This window comes from Meles meles, chromosome 12 (genome assembly GCF_922984935.1).
Source record: "Meles meles chromosome 12, mMelMel3.1 paternal haplotype, whole genome shotgun sequence".
Lineage (NCBI taxonomy): Eukaryota > Metazoa > Chordata > Mammalia > Carnivora > Mustelidae > Meles > Meles meles.
Genome location: NC_060077.1, coordinates 4,948,008 through 4,966,827, shown reverse-complemented (window position 1 = coordinate 4,966,827; position 18,820 = coordinate 4,948,008). Strand labels below are relative to the sequence as shown.

At 46.8% G+C, this 18,820-nt stretch overlaps 1 protein-coding gene across 1 annotated transcript in view; it reads left to right on the top strand.

Annotated features, from left to right (window-relative positions):
- Positions 1–1,976: 1,976 nt before the first annotated feature.
- CCDC60 (coiled-coil domain containing 60) overlaps positions 1,977–18,820 on the top strand; it is a 163,161-nt gene continuing 146,317 nt past the window's right edge. The window contains exon 1 of the mRNA XM_046026024.1: positions 1,977–2,066. Coding sequence (XP_045881980.1) covers positions 1,977–2,066 — 90 coding nt within the window. The remainder of the gene's footprint in view (positions 2,067–18,820) is intronic.

Sequence of the window (18,820 nt, the reverse complement as noted above, 5' to 3'; positions counted from 1 at the left end):
AGGTTTGCAGATAAAACATGAATCAGATTGATTTCGTGTGAAATAATGCCAAGGATAAAAGGATGCAAATCAGAACATGAGCGATAAATCTTCTGCAGGCTGAGAACATACCCCATAGGGTTATTGGAAGACTTAAATAAATTAATGTATGGAAAGTGCTTAGTAGAGCACCTGTTACAGCACGAGTGATCAATAAATATTAGTATTAATATCAGCTGTGAAATGAACACTGCATGTAAAAATGAGTAATTCTTTCTGGGGATGGGATGTGAAGAAATAATAGTTGCCACAAGGATTCCTTGTGTGCTCAGCCTTTTACATATATTATCTGTTTTAATCCTTGACAACCTGTGGAAAAGTTATTTTCCCATTTTAAAGATATGGAAGCCAGGGCTCAGAAGACTTAGGCATCTTATCCTGGGTTATGCAGCTAAATGACTAAGAACTTGGGTTTTAGGGGTGCCTGGGTGGCTCAGTCATTAAGCGTCTGCCTTCAGCTCAGGTCATGATCCCAGCGTCCTGGGATCAAGCCCCGCATCCGGCTCCCTGCTTCCCGGGAAGCCTGCTTCTCCCTCTCCCACTCCCCCTGCTTGTGTGCCCTCTTCTCTTGCTGTGTCTCTCTCTCAAATAAATCAATAAAATCTTAAAAGGAAAAAAACTTGGGTTTTAGCCTCAAACAGGTCTGGCTTTTTCTTTTTTTTTTTTAAGATTTATTTATTTTGGAAAGAGAGAGTCAGCACAGGGGGAAAGGGCAGACGCAGAGGGAGAGAGAGACTCTCACGCAGTCTCCCCACTGAGGGGTAAGCACAGAATGTTTAGGGCTTCACATGGGACTTGATCCCACCACCCCAAGATCACAACCTGAGCCAAAATCAAGAGTCTAGTGCTCAATCGAATGTGCTACCTGAGTACCCCAAATGGTTCTGGTTTTGAATCTCAACCCAGGAGCTTTCTGAGTGACTGGAAGCATGTCATTCAATTTCTCTGTGCCTCAGTTTCCTAGTCTGTTAAATAGGTTAATAGAATACTTTCCTTAAAGATGTGCTGTGGGGAGTGAATCAATACATGTAAAATACTCAGAGCAATGTCTAACACATTCTAAATACTCACTAGAAATATACATGTATGGGAGGCTTTGAAGTATGCATAGGAGTTTGTCAGGTGGAAAGAGGAGAGAACTGTGCATCTCAAGTTAAAGTAATTATGGGGCTGAAGGCAAATATTTAGCTACCCAAACTAAGGCACAAGAAATCACTACTGGGTTAGTGGCAGTACAGAGCAGAGTTTGGAAGGAAGGAGTTGCTTGTAGTTTGGCAGACAGAAGAGGTCAAGGTCCTCAGGTCTAAGAGGAGAAAGCTGAGTTTGGAGAATGTGGCTCCCTGGTTAGCAGCCAGCCGCCACCCCAGGGGCTCAGAAGAGTTCGGGACTCCGCCCCCACCAATCCCAGCCAATGAGGAAGCCCTGAACCGCGTCTCGTTGCCAGGCAACTGAGTTGGCCCCTGCCTGGCAGTTAGCGGCTTTCTCTAACTAGCAGTGCAAACCTGAGCCTCACGCCTGGGCCACCTTAGGGTAGGGGTCTGGTGGCCCCTCTGTGGGCCCCCTTCAGATTTTGTCAGTGGAGTGTTTTTTGGTTTTGTTTTTTGGTTCGTATTTTATTTTTGTCTGTAGGAAAGATAATCTCCTTCCAAAGAGGGGAAAGCTCCTGAAAGCCTGTAACTTTCTAAAAACTTGAGTAATTCCGGACTTGCCTGATTCCATCCCCTCTGGACTTCCTTATCGTGTTTGTGGGGAACCCAGATGACTTGCTTTCCTTACTCCTGGGTCAGAAGCCTCTTTGGAATCTGTGTAATTGGCTTTAGGAATCAGGAGGAAATTGCTGGAGCCTCTCATACCAGTGGCTGCTGAAGTAGAAGATTCTGGAAAAAGAAAAAACAAAAGCTTTGAGGGGCCCAGGCTATGCCTGAGGGATTTCCAAGATGACCAAGATACCAGCCACCAAGAAGACGCAGAGTGCCCCCAACACCGGGGCCCTCTGGCCCTTTTATGCCTCAGAACATCTAACACAGGTAGGTCTTCCCACGCTGCCGAAACCAATCATGTTTTCAAGACCAAGTGAAATAGGAATTAGCCTTCAGGCCAACAAGGGACAGAGGAAGAGAGGAGTCATGGTGTAATTAAATTGTCGAGACACATCCCTGTTGCTATCAATGGTTGGTTTCTCGTAAAGAATGAAAATGCCAGGCAGAACACTGAGCCGGGCCATCCTATTAGCCAGTAATTCCAAAATGATAGAATAAATCGGCAGTGACACGGTAGAACATCAAAAAAAAATTAAGATGAATTGTAGGTTTGCCATTGCAGAAATTATTTTCAGAGATCCACTGGGCTCAAGGTACAGGCACGCCCTCTCTCTTATGGAAAGACTGCACAGTCAAACTTTCTCGGTTGTGAAGCCTGAATTTTCTACTCACCAGCTACTGAGATAAGACAGGCTGCTTAGCGTCCCTGAGCCTTTATTTCCTTGTGTCTACAAAGTGAGACCAGGAACATCAACTAGGCAGAAACAGTGTTAGGACTAAGGAAGCTATGGAAGTTCGTTAGCAGGATGCTAACACTTGATAGTGTATGTATGTGACATAAAATACTTTTGTTGATTAAAAAAAAAAAAAACAGGTACTCAGTGACCACAGTCAAGTGTTTCTGTTTTCAAATGATCATAACTGGACAGTTCTGTCTTGGTTAAGTGTGTCTTTGTTATTGTATCCACACACTGTATGTTCCCACTGACTGGCCAAGGTAGGGGAACAGTGGGAAGGAGGGCAACCCCGGTTCACTGTGGTGTATCTATGGCTCAGAGTCCTGCCCCAGAAAGGAGGGCCTGGGGAGAAGTCGGCGCACAAAGGAGAGCTTAAAAATCACCCTTAGTTCCCAGGTAGTCCAAGGTGTTTCTGAGCTTCTCCCTCCCAAGAATTAACACATCTGTACCCATCCCTCATTTTCCAGCTCTCTTAGAGAGCTCACTCTGCAAGATGAAATCTTCCTGTTATCTCCTTTCATCTCAAAACGATGCACAGAAGTGAGTTCCATCTGAAGCAGTCCCCTCAGGGACTGAGCTTCCTTACCAGTGGGGGAAGAGAATGAGGAGCGACGTGGGCTTTTTGGAAGCAGGGGCGGGTGTGAGAGCATGGGCGGTGGACCCAAACAGCCTGGGTCTGAACCCTGGATCTGCCCCTTAGCAGCCCTGTGACCTTGGGCCATCTTCAGAATGTCTCTGCTTCTGTGTTACCACCTGTCAGATGGGGAAACCTCATTGTGCCTTCTCTTGATACATAGCAAACACTCCCTAGAATTCAGTTACATTGTTGTTTCATCCATTCAGCAAACATTTATGGAACCCCTATTATGTGCTAAACACTTGCTCTTGTAACAAATGGGGCTTGATTTTAAAAATTTCATGATCTATAGTGTGTTATGTTTGGGAGGTGAAGGATAAGAAATAGATAATGATAATGCAGAGTGAAAGGCGGCGTTGGGTATTGTGAGAACTCAGAGAAAGATAGCTAACTCGTGAGAGAGAGAGAGAGAGAGAGAGAGAGGGGAGAGAGAGATCTGAAGAATTCATGTACCCAAGGAAATGGAATAGAGTGTTCCCTCTTGGGATAGAGAGATGAAGAAAAGTAGAGGAAGGTACAGAGGTTGGAATGGCCATGTCTTTCCTGGGAAAAGGATTGGTGGAACTCAGAAGGTCAAGAAAAGGGAAGGAGGTTTCCAGGGAACTGTTGAATAAACTAAGACTTCAGACAAAAAAGGTTCATTGAAATCCCGCTGCCCTTGCCCCACTTTCTAGGAAATCATAAAACCCTAGGGAGTCACTGGCTCACATCTGAATTATCATGCTTTTAGAAATTGCAACTTTTTAGAGCTACTGTAAAGCACTGGTTAACCTAAACGAGGCTGACTAGCAAGAGACGAGCCACAAAGAAATGTGTACAAATTAGGATCCACTTCTGGTGTCAAACCAGGTCAAACCAGTAATGACTGCAGAGATGTCAACGCCAATGGTAACAGGGGGCACAGCCCAAGTATTTACCATCTGCTGGATTCTGAGCTAGATCTTCCAGAATCATCTGCAACACTTCAAGTTGAGCTGCTAACCTCCTCACAAGATAGATGGCAACATGAAGGCCGGCAGATCCCTTATCCAAGGACACTGGCAGCAGGGAATGGACTTGAACTTGGATCTGTCTGTCTCCAGGGTTCCAGCGCTCCCTGTATCCACATGCTAATAAAGCAGTCAGTGAGAGGTTAGCCTGCACCACAGGGGGATAGAAAAGGAAGGTCACCGGCCAGTCACTGGCTTCAGATCGCCTTCAGGTTTATTGGGGAAGGGAGGCACAGTGGGGGGCACATAGAGGGTCCCCTCACTTGGCCATGCAGCCAAGTGAGTGTCCGCTGAGGAGTGATTGAGGAAGGAGCTGGTTTCTCAGAGGAGAAGGGTGAGGCCACATTGGGCTGCATGGAATCCCACCAACTATGGGTCCACCATGCTCTAGTGCAATGACAAGGGGGAATCCCTCCCCAAAGGGTCCTGAAGCCCTCTGAAGCTAGGCATTTTCCTTCTTACAGGAAGGAAGGTGCTCCGTCCTAATATTATAATGGCACCCTGCCTTGCACTGTCTTCCTGTAGTTCTGAAAACCACAAATATGAGATGCAAATCCTCTGCTGGAATGTCTTTTGTCGAGCAAACCTTGTAGTTCCCCTCACCCCCACGTTGGGCTCCCTAATCTTTGAGGGAGTTCTTTTCCCTTTGTTTCCCAAGGAAGCAGAGAGAAGACTAATGGGATTAGCCATCGGGAAGGGAATGGGAAGGGAAGCCAGCAGAGTGAGCATAGCGCCTGGCATGTGTGCAGATTACCAGGGATACATTCTCTTCCTTGAAAGGGGCTAAAAAAAAAAGAGAGGCACTTGGCAGACACCCCCCTCCATGTTCTAGAATGGAAATGCAGAAATGGCATTTGGCAAAAACTCTACAGCTGTGGAATCCTTTAGACAAGCTCTGTCTCTTGGTGCCTTACATTTCTACCACGCTGTCATTAAACACCCAGAGAGAAAAGTATGATCCCTAATTTGGGCAGATCCTGACACTGCCGGAATTCCTACTCGGCGCTCTGTTCATATCCTAGCTTAGCGACCTAAAGAGAAGATTCTTCAGCAAACAACGTGAGTTCCAAGCCCAACTTTGCCACTTGTGGCCTTGAGCAAATAAATGAGGTCCCTGAGCCTCAGTTTGCACATCTGTGAAATGGGCGTATCGCATTTTTATCCAACTTAAGACATCTTCCATTTCAAGATGCGTTATCATCTTTTCGTGCCACTAAGAAAGAAAACTCCACTGATTGAACTATAACCTACTTTCAATTATGAGATATGCCCCAGTTTGAGAGATGCTAAATGTGGAAAGAAAATGTGTATCCTAGAATAGATGAAACAGCTAAAAGTACTCCCCTGTCGCAGGGTGTCTGGGGATTAGATGAGCTGATATGGGTAAAGCTCTCAGAACAGAGCCTGGCACAGAGTAAATACTGTGAACTATGAGCCATTTTGGCTTTGTTTAATCCTCTGGCAGCTCTGTGACAGAGGTGTTCTTATTAACCCCCTTTAGCACTTGGGTAGACTGAGGCTGAAAGAGGTCCAGGGTCTAGTTCTCTGTCGAGAAGGGAGAAGGGGCAAATTAAGCAGAATCACAGGTATAGAGGAGACTGGCCTGAGCATCTCTGCCCCTCTCCCCAGCTCTCCAGCCTCCACCCCTGTCCCGCTCATCAGCCCCCCCACCCAACCCCTTGATGAGAACAGAACTGCCCAGAGAAGGTCTCAGGGGTCCAGCCCAGTGTACCGCCAGTTGGGCTGCCTGGAATCAAAAAGGAGAATGAAGATATTTCAGAAAGAGATCCTCCAACAAGAGAAACCTGGGCTCTCAGCAGAAGACGTTCCTAGCCGCACAAACATGATATGATTTTCCTCCTTGTCCAGACAGGAGAAATTGTGGCCTGCAGAGGTTAAGCGGCAAGTCTCAGCTCTGGGTGATTTCCCTGGCCTCTAATCACAGAGGCCACGCCCCCTGCCCTGAATCACTGATTATGCTGGGGTGGCGGGGGAGAATAAAAGCTCCCCGGACCGCTCAAGATTCAATTCTGAAAAATGCGGCCAGCTGCACCTTCATTTTTTATACGACTCATGACTTAGGCGAGGGAAATAGCAACCAGTCTTTCTCTTTCTCCAAGGGATTCTTCTGGCTCCGTTGTTAACTGCCCGAGACAATTGCAGAATTCAAGTTGCTTTGTTTTGTTGTTTTCTTTCTGCCCTGCTGCTTCGGACTGGTAATGCCTGCTTTTGTGAATCTTGCTGTGTCTAATTGCAGGTCCCTGTGACAGTGAGCTCCCCTCCATGATAAATTGCTGGGAAGGTGCATGTCCCCAAAGAGGCAGCTGCTCTGCATAGTGGGGGAGGGGGGTGTTTGCAGGTGGGGGGAGGTAGAAGAAACACATCAAAGAACCTAATGGATGTGATATAAAGTTCGTGAGTAGGGAGGAGCCCTGCCTTTGAGGTCATGGAAAGGGGGGGTTCAAATCCCCTCTTTGACAGTCTCTAGTAGGTGGTTCTGTGAAGTGGGTCCAATTATAATCGAATCGACTGCATCGATGTTTGGAAAGATTCAATAAAATGGCACATGTGAGATACTGAGCATAATATCGGGACACAGTTAACCCTGCCTCACACACACACACCCCCGGCCCACTGGCCAGTAAGTGACGGCAGTAGTTATTAGCAGTGCTCCTTGTTCTCGGACCAGACAGGAGTGTCTCTGTCACCGCTTTGGAGACGTGTCAGCCCAGATATGAAGTCTGGAGGAGGCTGTGTGTTAACTGCAAAGTCACACCCATCATTAATGATGGGGCCCATCATTAGCGAGGCTAAGTCCCAGCTTAAGGGGGGAAGGGAAGAAGGGGTCAAGGGTTATTTTTTAGAACTGGCCTGAGAGTAGATATGCATGAAGGGTGGGGTGCTGTTAACTGAAGGAGAAGGGTCATTCTGGTGGCAGAAACGTTTGACTCAGTTAAAGTTGTAGAAAGGGGGGGGGGGTGTGCCCCTATCATAATTTGAGTTTCTTGGGTTTAATTCTTGGCCCAGTCCCATCATTCATGTTTGAATCCCATGAAGACCCAGAAGGAAATAAAAAAAAAAAGGAAAACTGTGTATCAGTTGGGATCATTTTAAAAAGCAGTGACATAAACAAATATGAATTTATTTTCCTCATATCAGAAATCTGGAGGTGAATGCCTGCTAGTATTGGTTCAGAAGCTTTTCCCCTCATGGTCATAGAATCGCTGCCCCAGCTCCAGGCATCACATTCCTATCCCAGCACAAAGAGGAGAAGGATAGTGTGAGCTATGTTTGTCCCTTTCGTGAGGCAAACAAAGGCCTTCCAGAAACTTTCCTATTTCCTCTTATGTTTCATTTGCCAGAATAGTGTTGCCTGCCTTTTCCTACTGCAAGAACGCAGTGTGTCTAGCGTGAGTGTGGAAAGCAAGAGCAAAGGAGAAACGAAAGTATGAGAAACAGGTATTGGATGGAGTAATCAGCAGTGATTGTGAATCACAAATGATTTTCCAAAAGCTCAGATACTGGGTGTCCCAAGCAACCCAGTGACTGTGGGGCTCTGGGGCCGGGGGAAAGGTAGAAGCCCTCAATGGAATCATTCAGTCCTTCAAGGAATATTTGTATATGACAACCACGGTGCTAGGTGTTGGGGATATAGAAGTGAAAAAAGACAATCACATGGGACACCCTTCTGGAAACTCTGAAAAATATGTAGAGGGATAACAGGAAGAGAGAGAGCAGAGACAGTGCAATGTGTGATGTGTAGCATCTTGGCACACATCTGTGGGGGAGGGGAGCTTAAAGAAGCTCAGGTTATATACAAGGCTTTGCACAACTATGGAATGAGCCCTGTCCTCAACACCCTTTCAGTAATCCCACAGCCTCCAAATACTCAGCCGTGAGCTGTGAAATTCAGAAGCTGCTGTATCCGTGCGGGGTTCGGTGGCAAGTAAGCACTTAGAGAAAATCTGACAGAAGCCAGTTAAACCTTTATTAGACTAAATAAACCACCATATTTTTCTCGGAGATCTTTCTGACAGCTAAATTCAAAATCATGATGGTCGGTAATGGGATACCTTCGATCACAAGATGGTGGCGTTTTTCCTTTCTAAATTCCTGTGTTCAAACTCTCCTGAGAAAATGTCTTGCAGGACTCAATTTTGATCGAATGCCTTTCTGCCTAAATTGGAATTTATGCAATCGGTAGTTTCATTTAATAACTCGAAAATTAGCCATGTCTGGCAACCAGCTTGCAAGCCTGGAAATGCCTCGGGGTTTCTGGGTTTCACAAAGTGAGAAGATTATACTGCTGGGATGGTTTCTGGGATGGGTTCAGTGTTGACAGGGCTTCAAAGAGTCCATGGTGGGCTGTAGTTCAGTGGTGGAAAAGACGGGGACTAATGCCCCAGAAACCTGTGTTCAGATCTTGCCGGGTGTCCTCTCGAGGGCAAGATCATCTCCAGTAGAGAACCATGACAGGGAGGGACTACGAGTGTCCTCAACACCTTGACCCAAGTTGAATGCTTCTCTGATGATGAGACACTTCCCATTGTAATAAATGATGCCACTGTGTACCCAACTGTTCAGGCAGAAACCCAAACTTCCTCTTGGACCCCTCCTTCCCCATCAGCCCTTAGGTCCAGCCAGCTGCGTCAGGGCGGGTGTTCTGCAGGACTCTGGCTCCTTCCCCAAGGTCACTGTCTGGTCCAGGCTACCACTGTCTGTAGCCTGGACTATTCCACCGGCCCCTGACTGCCCTCATTACCTTCAATCTGACCTGCTTCCAACCCATTCTCTTTCAGTGCAAGTAGGATATGGTCATTCCTCTGAATAGAACAATTAAATGGCCCTCCGTTGCCCTCAAAATGAAGATGAATGTCTTTAACGAGGTTTCAAAGGCTCTGCAGGACCGGGTCCCTGCCAACTCTGCCTGCCTCCTCTCTCATTACTTGGCTCCGACTAGGAAGCCAAGGTAGTTTTTGAATATGTCATGTTCTCTGTCTTCTTCCTCCTACCGAAACGTCCCCTGCCCTGTTCCTCTGGGTTTCCATGGCAAGATGTGTCTAGAGCTCTGGACAGTGGTGGGAGAGGTGTGGCCAGCTTCCAATCCCAGCTCTCCCACTACCTGGTCAAATCATTTAACCTCCTTGGCTTCTCCATGTTTATCTGCAGAAGCAGGAAATCGAACCTCACAGTTTTGGGGTTCCCACCCTGCCATGAGACTCTGGAGAGTAAATGATGGCCATCACTTGCTGAGTATGTGGTGCGTCAGGCGCTTTGCATACACTGTTAAAAAAACACCCATGCGGGGCGCCTGGGTGGCTCAGTGGGTTAAGCCGCTGCCTTCGGCTCAGGTCATGATCTCAGGGTCCTGGGATCGAGCCCCGCATCAGGCTCTCTGCTCCACAGGAAGCCTGCTTCCTCCTCTCTCTCTGCCTGCCTCTCTGCCTACTTGTGATCTCTCTCTCTGTCAAATAAATAAAATAAAACCTTTAAAAAAAAAAAAAACACCCATGCCACGGGCAGGTGCATTTATTACCCCTATTTGCAGAGATAAAGGAACTGAGGTATAGAAAGATAACTTCCCCTGAGACGCCCAGAAAGTAGAATGTGGAGTCAGGATTTGAACCCAGGACCGATTCACTAGCCAGACCCTGTGCCCTTAAGATAAGCCTGTCGACTGCAGTAACAATGGGCAGTAAGCAGACAAACAGCTCTCGAAAGGGGCGCCTGTCGGTTTGATTTTTAAAGCGTATATTCTCGAGTATCTGGCAGGAAAAAGGAAAAGTGCCAGTTTTAGCTGGAGGCAATGCAAACAAGAATGTGACGGCGCCTGTGACCACGGACAAGGACATTTGCATTTTCTTGAGCTCCTGCTAAAATATGCCAGTGAGCTTTTCTGGAAGAGAAACACAGCTAAGGATGGAGTGGGGGAACCCTGGATGTGGCTTAGACTCATCTTTCTGAATAATGCTCATTTCAGTGAAGATTTAGAAGTCACTTCTAATTAAAGCCGCATTTCTAAGAAAGGCATATTTTGATCCCGGGTCAGTATGCTGCCAAGACCTGCTAGATAAAACAGAATGGAAGACAGGCCCAGCTAATGAGCAATGAGGTTCTAGGGTGTATGTGGCTAAGATGTTAATAAGCGTAAGCAGCTTAATTGGGTTGAATAATTTGGGCAAATATCTAGTTAAATGGACTCAGTCTGAATCCAAGCTCTGACCCACTGAATTTTTTATTTTCTGCCAAAAAAAAAAAAAATACTCTGCATCGTAATTGCCTGTTGATTTGTTCAACCCTACCCCTAAACTTGGAGCTTTTTGAGGGAAAGGACCGTGCCTTGCTCACAATTCTATCCCCAGAGACTAGTGCGGTGCCTGGCAATGGGTAGAAGTTCACTTTTCTTTAGCGCCTGTTCTCAGGATCAAGGATAATCCCGGGTACCAGGGACATCCCGCAGGTAACTATAAATCCATCCGGACCAGGGCCACAAATGTTTTACTCAAGGTCATCTGCAGCATGTGCTGAGTGCGCCATAAATATGGACACCATTCTGGGACTTGCTAGGTGTGTGACCTTGGACAAGTTGTGCTCTGGGGCCTCAGTTTCCTTGTCTCGCGTATGGAGATTGTAACAGTCCCTGTTCTGCAGGGTTGTTGGGAACATCAACGGATGATGCCCAGAAAAGCCCCTGGCTATGAGTAAGCCCCTTTCCCCTGTAGTAAGTGCTCCTTAAATGCTATCTTTTCATATTCCCACTTGAGGATCAAAGCCATGGGCTCCCAAATATCAAGTATTAAAACATTTAAATACTGACATTTCCAAAGACGATGACTCTCATGCTGATCATTTTGATGCATTCAGAAAAAGGCAGCCAGAAGAGTAACAGGACAAAAATGCTGCATTTCCGAGAGCCCTTGAAGAAAATGCCCAAAAGGCAATTAGCGCATGACTTGCCTGTGTTGTTATGGCTTATTAGTTGATCCCATCCTCTGCGAATCATACTGCTTCTTTGATATTTTTAGACCTTTTAAAAGAGGCCTTTCAAAACTCAGGAAGCCAAGCTTGTTGATAGGTACCAAGGAATGTGAGCTATGAATCTGCCATCCTCATAGGGATGGAAATGGGATGGAAAAATGGCAGACGTGGGGAGCATTCTCTGTGGGGTCCATGGGAACTGTCGTAGGCAGCCTGAAGGCTTCTGCAGCCTTAACTAGCTCTCCTCACCTTTTCCCTCCCTGCCTCAAACCAACAAATCATCCCCCTTGTCCCCCTTTTCTGTAGCTCCAAGGTCTGCAATTTAAATGATCTCAGCAAAGGGCAGTTCTTGAGTTTCCTTGGCCTAGCACACAAACTCATGTCTTAGCATGATTGCCTTGGTACCGGGGCCATGAATTATCCAGGATTCTAAGTCTTGGTTCTGCTGCCATTTGCCTGCTCTGTGACCTTGGGCTATCTGCTTCACCTCTCTGATGCTGCATTTTCTCAAATGTGATTCAATCTTGTGAAGATTCAACATAATGTCCCTAAAGACTGGGTCCAGTCGGAAAGGATGAACGCCCACCATTTGCACTGACATGGAAGGAATTGGAGGGGATTATGCTAAGGGAAGTAAGTCAAGCAGAGAAAGACAATGACCAGATGGTTTCACTCATATGTAGAACACAGCAAAAGCACGGAGGACCACAGGGGAAGGGAGGGAAATCTGAGGGGGGAGAAATCAGAGAGGGAGAGGAACCATGAGAGACTATGGACCCCGGGAAACAATCTGAGGGTTTCCAAGGGGAGGGGTGCGGGAGGAAGGGATAACAGGGTGAGGAGTGTGGAGGAGGGCACGTGTTGTGATGAGCATTGGGTGTTATATGTAACTAGTGAATCACTGAGCACTGCATCCAAAACTAATGACGTACTATACAGTCGCTAACTGAACATAATAATAATTTAAAAAGACTGCGTCCAGAATGATAACTGAGATTGACTTATGATGAATACCATTCCACATTTTGGTGCTTTAAGTACATCCAACCACCCCCAAGTGCTGTTGCGTGTAATGCCAGTTTTTTGGTGTAATGACAGTTTTGTTTTGGTGGTGGTATTTTTGTTTCTGTGGGGGGTTTTTTTGGTCAAGGAAAAATGGTATCATATTGAGAAAGAAATCTATCTCCTCGTGAATCGTCATTCTTTCAAGGTTGTGCTGGGGACAAGTATACTTTTGTATCCTCCATGGGGTTAAAAACGGCATGACGTTTTAAAATTAAGTAAGCGGTACACTGTATAGTGATGATGATATTAGAAATAAATGATATTGTTGATTAACTACTTCCTATGTCCCACGTGCCATGCCAAGTTCTTCAGTGAATTATCCAATTCCAACCACTCGACAGTGCCAAGAGCTGGGCACTACTTACCCCATTTTGCAGGTGAGCAAACTGATACATAACTTGACCAGAGTCCCAAGCTAGTTAGTGGACCCTCTGCCATTCGGACCCAACGTGGGTCAGACTACAAAGTCCCCATCCCTAAGCATTAACTTTGCAAAGTTAAGCCTGACCATTCACGGGGGCTGTGGGTTGAGGGCAAATATGTCCCTACTCTCAAAAGAAGAACATGAAGAAGGAAAACCACCTCCTTGGAGGGGCTTTGGGGAAGGAGAAGGAATACTGACGGCACCTCATAGGCTATTCACTTCTCGCTTGTCCTCACGGCCAAGGTCAAAGTTCGGGGGGTTTCAAAGATACTCTAGGCACCCCAGAAGTCCCTGAACTCAGCAGCCGAAAAACATTGCACAGGACTCTCATTTCTTTCCAGCCCACTGCCCAAAATCTCACCAAGTCTCCGTCCCATCTTTTGTAATACCAGCATTACAAAAGCCCTGTCCATTGAATGAAGCCCGGGATCCAATCAAAACAAGAATTTTTTTTTTTTTTTTTTTTTTTTTTTTTTTGGTGCCTCCCCAACTACCCTCAGTGATTTTCAGCAGGGGAAGCTTTTCTCCCGCCCCAGCATAAAGATGGTGCATCCACTGCCCTTCTTGCTTGCCCTTGGGTGGTACCAGCCTCACGGTCTCTCCAAGTCACAAGACACAGTCACGACTCACAAATTACAAGCATTGATTCTCGGTACTAATATAGTAAGCAACACTTCCACCTTCCTTCAAGGAGAAGAATGTGCTGTTAAGGACACCTGCCTGCGGGGTGCCGGAGTGGCTCCGTTGTTAAGCGTCTGCCTTCAGCTCAGGTCATGATCCCCGGGTCCTGGGAGCGAGCCCCACATCGGGCTCCCTGCTCAGCGGGAAGCCGGCTTCTCCCTCTCCCACTCCCCCGCCTGTGTTCCCTCTCTCACTGTGTCTCTCCCTGTCAAATAAATAAATAAAATCCATATTAAAAAAAAAAAAAAAAAAGGACACCTACCTGTTAAGGACAGCTTAGGATGGCTTCCCGCAGGCCACTTGCCGCAAGGGAGGGCAGTGTGGGCAATGCTCTTTTCCTTACCCACATAGGAGCTCCTGCTCCCCTTAGCTTTCTGTGTCAGCTGGAAGAGAAAATAGGGAGCACCGGAAAGTTCTCAGTGGTACCGCCATAAAAGATCTGTATTCTTGTAGGGCCTAGCAAAGGTCTAAAGCTGGCTCTTTTCTCCTATAGGCACCTCTGTGGAAGTTCTCTACTGCAGCCTCCCAAATGATTCCCACGCTCTACACATTTTCTATCAGACACACGTCCCGCAGATTCTGGTTTACCAGTGGTCCACTCCACCCAGACTCCCAACCTTGGCGTTTCCCGGGCTTCTGGTGGGGGCCACAGTGGGCAAAACCCCAGGTTAATATTCCTGCCTGGGGTGTCCCTTCTGGTTCCCAGGATTTACGCCCGCTTGACACAGCATCGAAGACAAACACCACTTCCTAACCCAGCACCAGCCCCAGGAGCACCCACTAGCCTGCGTCTGTCCTCTGGATTTGCCAGGAGAGGGTCCGGGACAAGCTCAGCAGTCCCCCAGCTGCTGGGATCACACTTCAAACTCCTGAGCAGGCCCACCAAAGCCTCTCTGTTATTCCCGTCTGAAGTGAAGGACAAAGCTTCCTCCTCCCTTTGGCGTCAGGATTCAAAGCATCCCGGCAGGTATTGTTGAAGAAATCCCTCCAGAAATGCCTTTCTCCCGTTCCATTCTGTTTTTTACATTCTCAAAGTGGATAAGGATTGAGAGATCCGTTCTCCTACAGCTACCTCGAAGATGCCGTCAAGGTGGTCTCTCCCTCCTTTCATTTGGAGTGTGACGTGGCATCTTACCTCCTCGGTCTACACCATCCTCCCTGTTGGTCCCTCTTGCTATCCCGCCACCCACTGAGGGTTCACGATGCGCCAGGTGATTTACAAACACTGTCTGGAGGCCTTCTGACAGCCCTGTGAGGGAACCGCTACCTTCTCCATTTTACAGGTCCAGACCACGCTCAGTCCCTGAGGGTGACTCAGGTGACAGAGAAGCCGAGACTCAAACCCAGGCCGGCCTGGCTCCGAAGTCCCATTTCATCCTCTCTGCTCCATGCCCAGGGCTGTTAATATTGGCTGGGACGGGGACCCGGCTTCACACTCAAGTCTCCAAATTCAGTTCTAGGCCAGGCTTCTACAGCCACAATCTTCTTGTCGCCGAAGCCGTTCTGAGCTCATCAGAAGTCACAGGAGCATCCTGGGGGAGAACGTCCCACTGTCCACAGAAGTCACATCAAATGCAGTCGTCTCATGGTTACTCACAAAACAAAGTGTCCTTTTTCTTCCTTTTTGATATTAGAACATGGTCCTACTGCAAATTGACTTGAAAGGAAGCCAGACTCTATTGTTCCTTGTCTGTCTGTGAAGGATGATCGCTACTCCTGGCACCTAAAGGACTTGAATGTAATACAAGGGTAGGGCCCTTAATGAAGGGGCAGGGAGGCTGGTCAGAGGTCAGACACCCCCCACCCCCCGGAAGCAGCCAGCCCCAATTCGGGGAGAATAAAAAACAGCCACTCCTCAGAAAGCAGTTTTTATTTCACTGAAGTTCTGGAAGCTGTTTCTCTCTCTCCCCATCTCCTCCTCCCTCCCTGTCTGGGCTTTGTATCCTCACTTCAGCAATATCTGTTAGCTCTTCCTATGCTTCCTTTGAGCTTTGTTGATTCTTGTAACAATTTCACGTGTTTAAAAAGAGGAAAGGGGCGCCTGGGTGGCTCAGTCGATTAAGCCGATACCTTCCAGGGTCCTGGGATCGAGTCCCGCATTGGGCTCTCTGCTCAGCGGGGAGCCTGCTTCTCTCTCTGCCTCGGCCTGCTTGTGCGCACTCTCTCTCTTTCACGAATAAATAAACAAAATCTTTAAAAAGAGAGAGAGAGAAAGCCCCAGACAGCCTGGCCTCATGGACACCAGGGGAAGGTGGCATTTCAGACCAATCGCTAAACCATCCAGTCCCACAGACTTGCAGTTTCCTTAATGCTCTTTTCATCTCCCCTGGATTGTAATGGAGCCTCTTCTGTAATTGTGTACTTTAGGTAAATAGATCGTTGGGTAAGATTGATAGCAGAGTGGCCCGGGGAACGTTTTACACCAGAAGCGGAAGAGTACGAGGATGTCTCCAGCTGTAAATGACAAGACCACAATTCACGCCCTGTCGTTTAAGGGTGTGGCGGGCTCTTCGGGCATAAATCAACATTTTCTGAGGCCTGGCTTTTCTGCTTTCACAAAGAAAAAGGAGCTTTCTTTCCAGCTAGACACACAGCACCAGAGTTTTAGGCAAATGGGGGGTTTGTTTTGATCATGAACTTGATACCCAGTTACAACTCATTAATACAGACCACGCGATGTCATTGCAGCTAATTCCTACATTTTACAAAGCCTGGATCACAACAAAACATGTTACTGGCCCCAAATGAATTTTTAAAAATGAACAGACGCCACAAGGGCCCGAGGGGTTCAAGGCTGAAACGGTACAGTTGTGTGGAAAGCGCGAAGTCACTGGCGTGCCTTTGCGGCTGATTGGATCAGGGTCACCCAGCACTTAGACACGTCTTTGTCTTCACGGACAGGCAGATGGCAGGCCAACAGAACCCAAGCTGAAGAATTCCTTCCGTAGGTTCAGGAAGCAGAACAACCCAGACCAACAGGTTCTCCAGCCGAGAAATGCTGAAAATGAGGAGATGCCACCCAGAACCACAGAGCCCTCGGGAAACCTTGAAGGGCATCTATCCAGTTCTCTGTCCAAAGCCGGAGCACGGGATGATGGTATCGCTGGCCCTGGAGTCCGCCTGACACGGGATGAGCCCTGCCCTGCTACTTGTCCGCGGCAGGACTCTGGGCAAACCGCCTCTTGCTCCAAGGCTCAGTTTCCTTTTTAGCAAAATGGGGAATAAAGGCGGTTCCTACTGTTAGGATCTTCATAACTTAGGTAACCAGAGTATCCTGGTCTCAGCGAGCACTGACCAGAGGTGGCTGCAGTACTTCGATGTGATCTGATCTATATCTTCCTGCTTGTTGATAAAATTGCTGATGGAGAGCAGGCTGATATTTAGGGCTTTTTACAACAAGACAAAGTAGGATCTTCTCTTCAAGAAGCTTTCCCTGGCTCTTTCCCTGGTCTCCTCCGGAACCAGTTCTGCAGGGCTCCGCAGTCCTAGCTCCTGTCACATACCTGCGCATGGGTCTTGTGTCACTACCTACAAAGAGGGTCACTGACGCAGGGACCTCCATTCATGCTCTTTGAATTCCCTGATTTATCCAATAACTATTTGTGGCACATTGATTATGTGCCAGTCTCGGGGAAGACCATAAATATTTGTTGACTGTATTATTTCAAGATCTTCCCCAAAGAGAGGACCTATTACATCTACTTGCTTTGAACAATGCAAATCCTATTGGAAATGTATTGCTCTTGGTACGTATTTTTTTTTAAAGCATCCACTCATTCTTGCCTGTAGGTTTTCTGGCAATATTCTAGAAGCCTGTTCGCTTCTGGGAACATGCCCTCTCTGCCATCTTCGGTGACATTTCTTTGACTATTTTAGCTCATGGGTGCTTTATAGAAGACTAGATTTCCTTAAATGCTGCCCCCTTCCTTTGTTATTGGAACTTTGCTTGCTTCTTCCTTTCATTTCAATCACATTCATTCATTCACTCTTTTCCATGTGATTCATTTCATTCAAAATTTCATTTTCCAGAATCCCCACCCATCTAACCCCATGTTTCTTTCTAGAGCCTTTCGCCATGAGTTCATATCAACCTTTTCATGAGATTTCTTTTTTTAAAAGATTTTATTTATTTATTTGACAGACAGAGATCACAAGTAGGCAGAGAGGCAGGGAGAGAGAGGGGGAAGGAGGCTCCCCGCTGAGCAGAGAGCCCAATGGGATCATGACCTGAGCTGAAGGCAGAGGCTTTAACCCACTGAGCCACACAGGCACCTAAGATTTTTTTTTTTTTTTTTTAGAATCTCTATCTCTCTCAAGTCTAGTGCAGAATGTGGCCGGAATTCTCTTCCCTCACAATACAATACCAAGCCCCAGATACATACACTGTGGTCAGCCTTCCCCAGCGTTTCTCTCATTCATTGCTTCCAAGTCCATTTTTCACATTATTCCTGTGTCTGTCCAGAGAATAAATTCCTGGCAATGCAAATGAGAGAGATATCAGATGTTTCGCTTTGGGTTTGTAACCAAAGCCCTGAAAAATTGCCCTCTCATCGTTGCAGTATCTTGTGTCAGGACTGGTTTTGGAGTTTCTAGCATTCACCTGTGTGTTGTGAAGTTTTCTCCCACTATTAGATTTTTTCCCAAATCATTTTATTCTCACCCAAGTGCTTTAAAAAAAAAAAACCCACTCTTTAAAATTAAAGTATAACACACATAGAGAAAAGTATGCAAATATAAGTATACAGCTTGATGAAATTTTACACACTGAAAAAAATCTATGCAACTTCTTCACCAAGGTCAAGGGTTAGAGTATTACCAAAGCCCCAGAAACCCCTTGAAGCTACCCCCGTCTCCAGACACAAGCCCCTTCTCCCCAGTGGTAATCACCATCCTGATTTTGATCACCATCAGTATGATTTGCCTGTTTTGTTTTGTTTTTTTTAAGATTTTATTTATTTTAAAGAGAGCGAGAGAGCACAAGCAGGGGCGGGGCAAAGGGAGAGGGTCACGCAGACTCCCCACTAAACAGGAAACCTGAGTGGGGCTCGATCCCAGGACCCCAGGATCATGACCTGAACCGAATGCAACATTTAACCGAGTGAGCCACCCAGGCGCCCCTGGTTTGCCTGCTTTTTTTAGATGTCATTGAAATGGAATCATACAGTAGAAACTCTTTTGGATCTGGCTTCATTTGTATATTACGTTTACGAGATTCACTTGTGTTTTCATGTGTTAACTGTCAGATGTCCGTTCTCATTGCTGTATCGTATCTACTCTCTGAATTACCACAATTTGTTTATGCATTTACCTGTCGAAAAACTTTTGGGTTGTGTTGTTTTGGGGGGAGGTAAAAGGGGATGGAACTATTACGAAAATGCTGACCTTTGTACACGTCCTATAAAGAAAAAATGCGCAGACTTCTGATAGGTCTGTGCACGTGGGGGGATCACTGGCCATAGGGCATGCGTATCCATTCAACCTTAGTAGATGACCACCGTACCATCATCCAC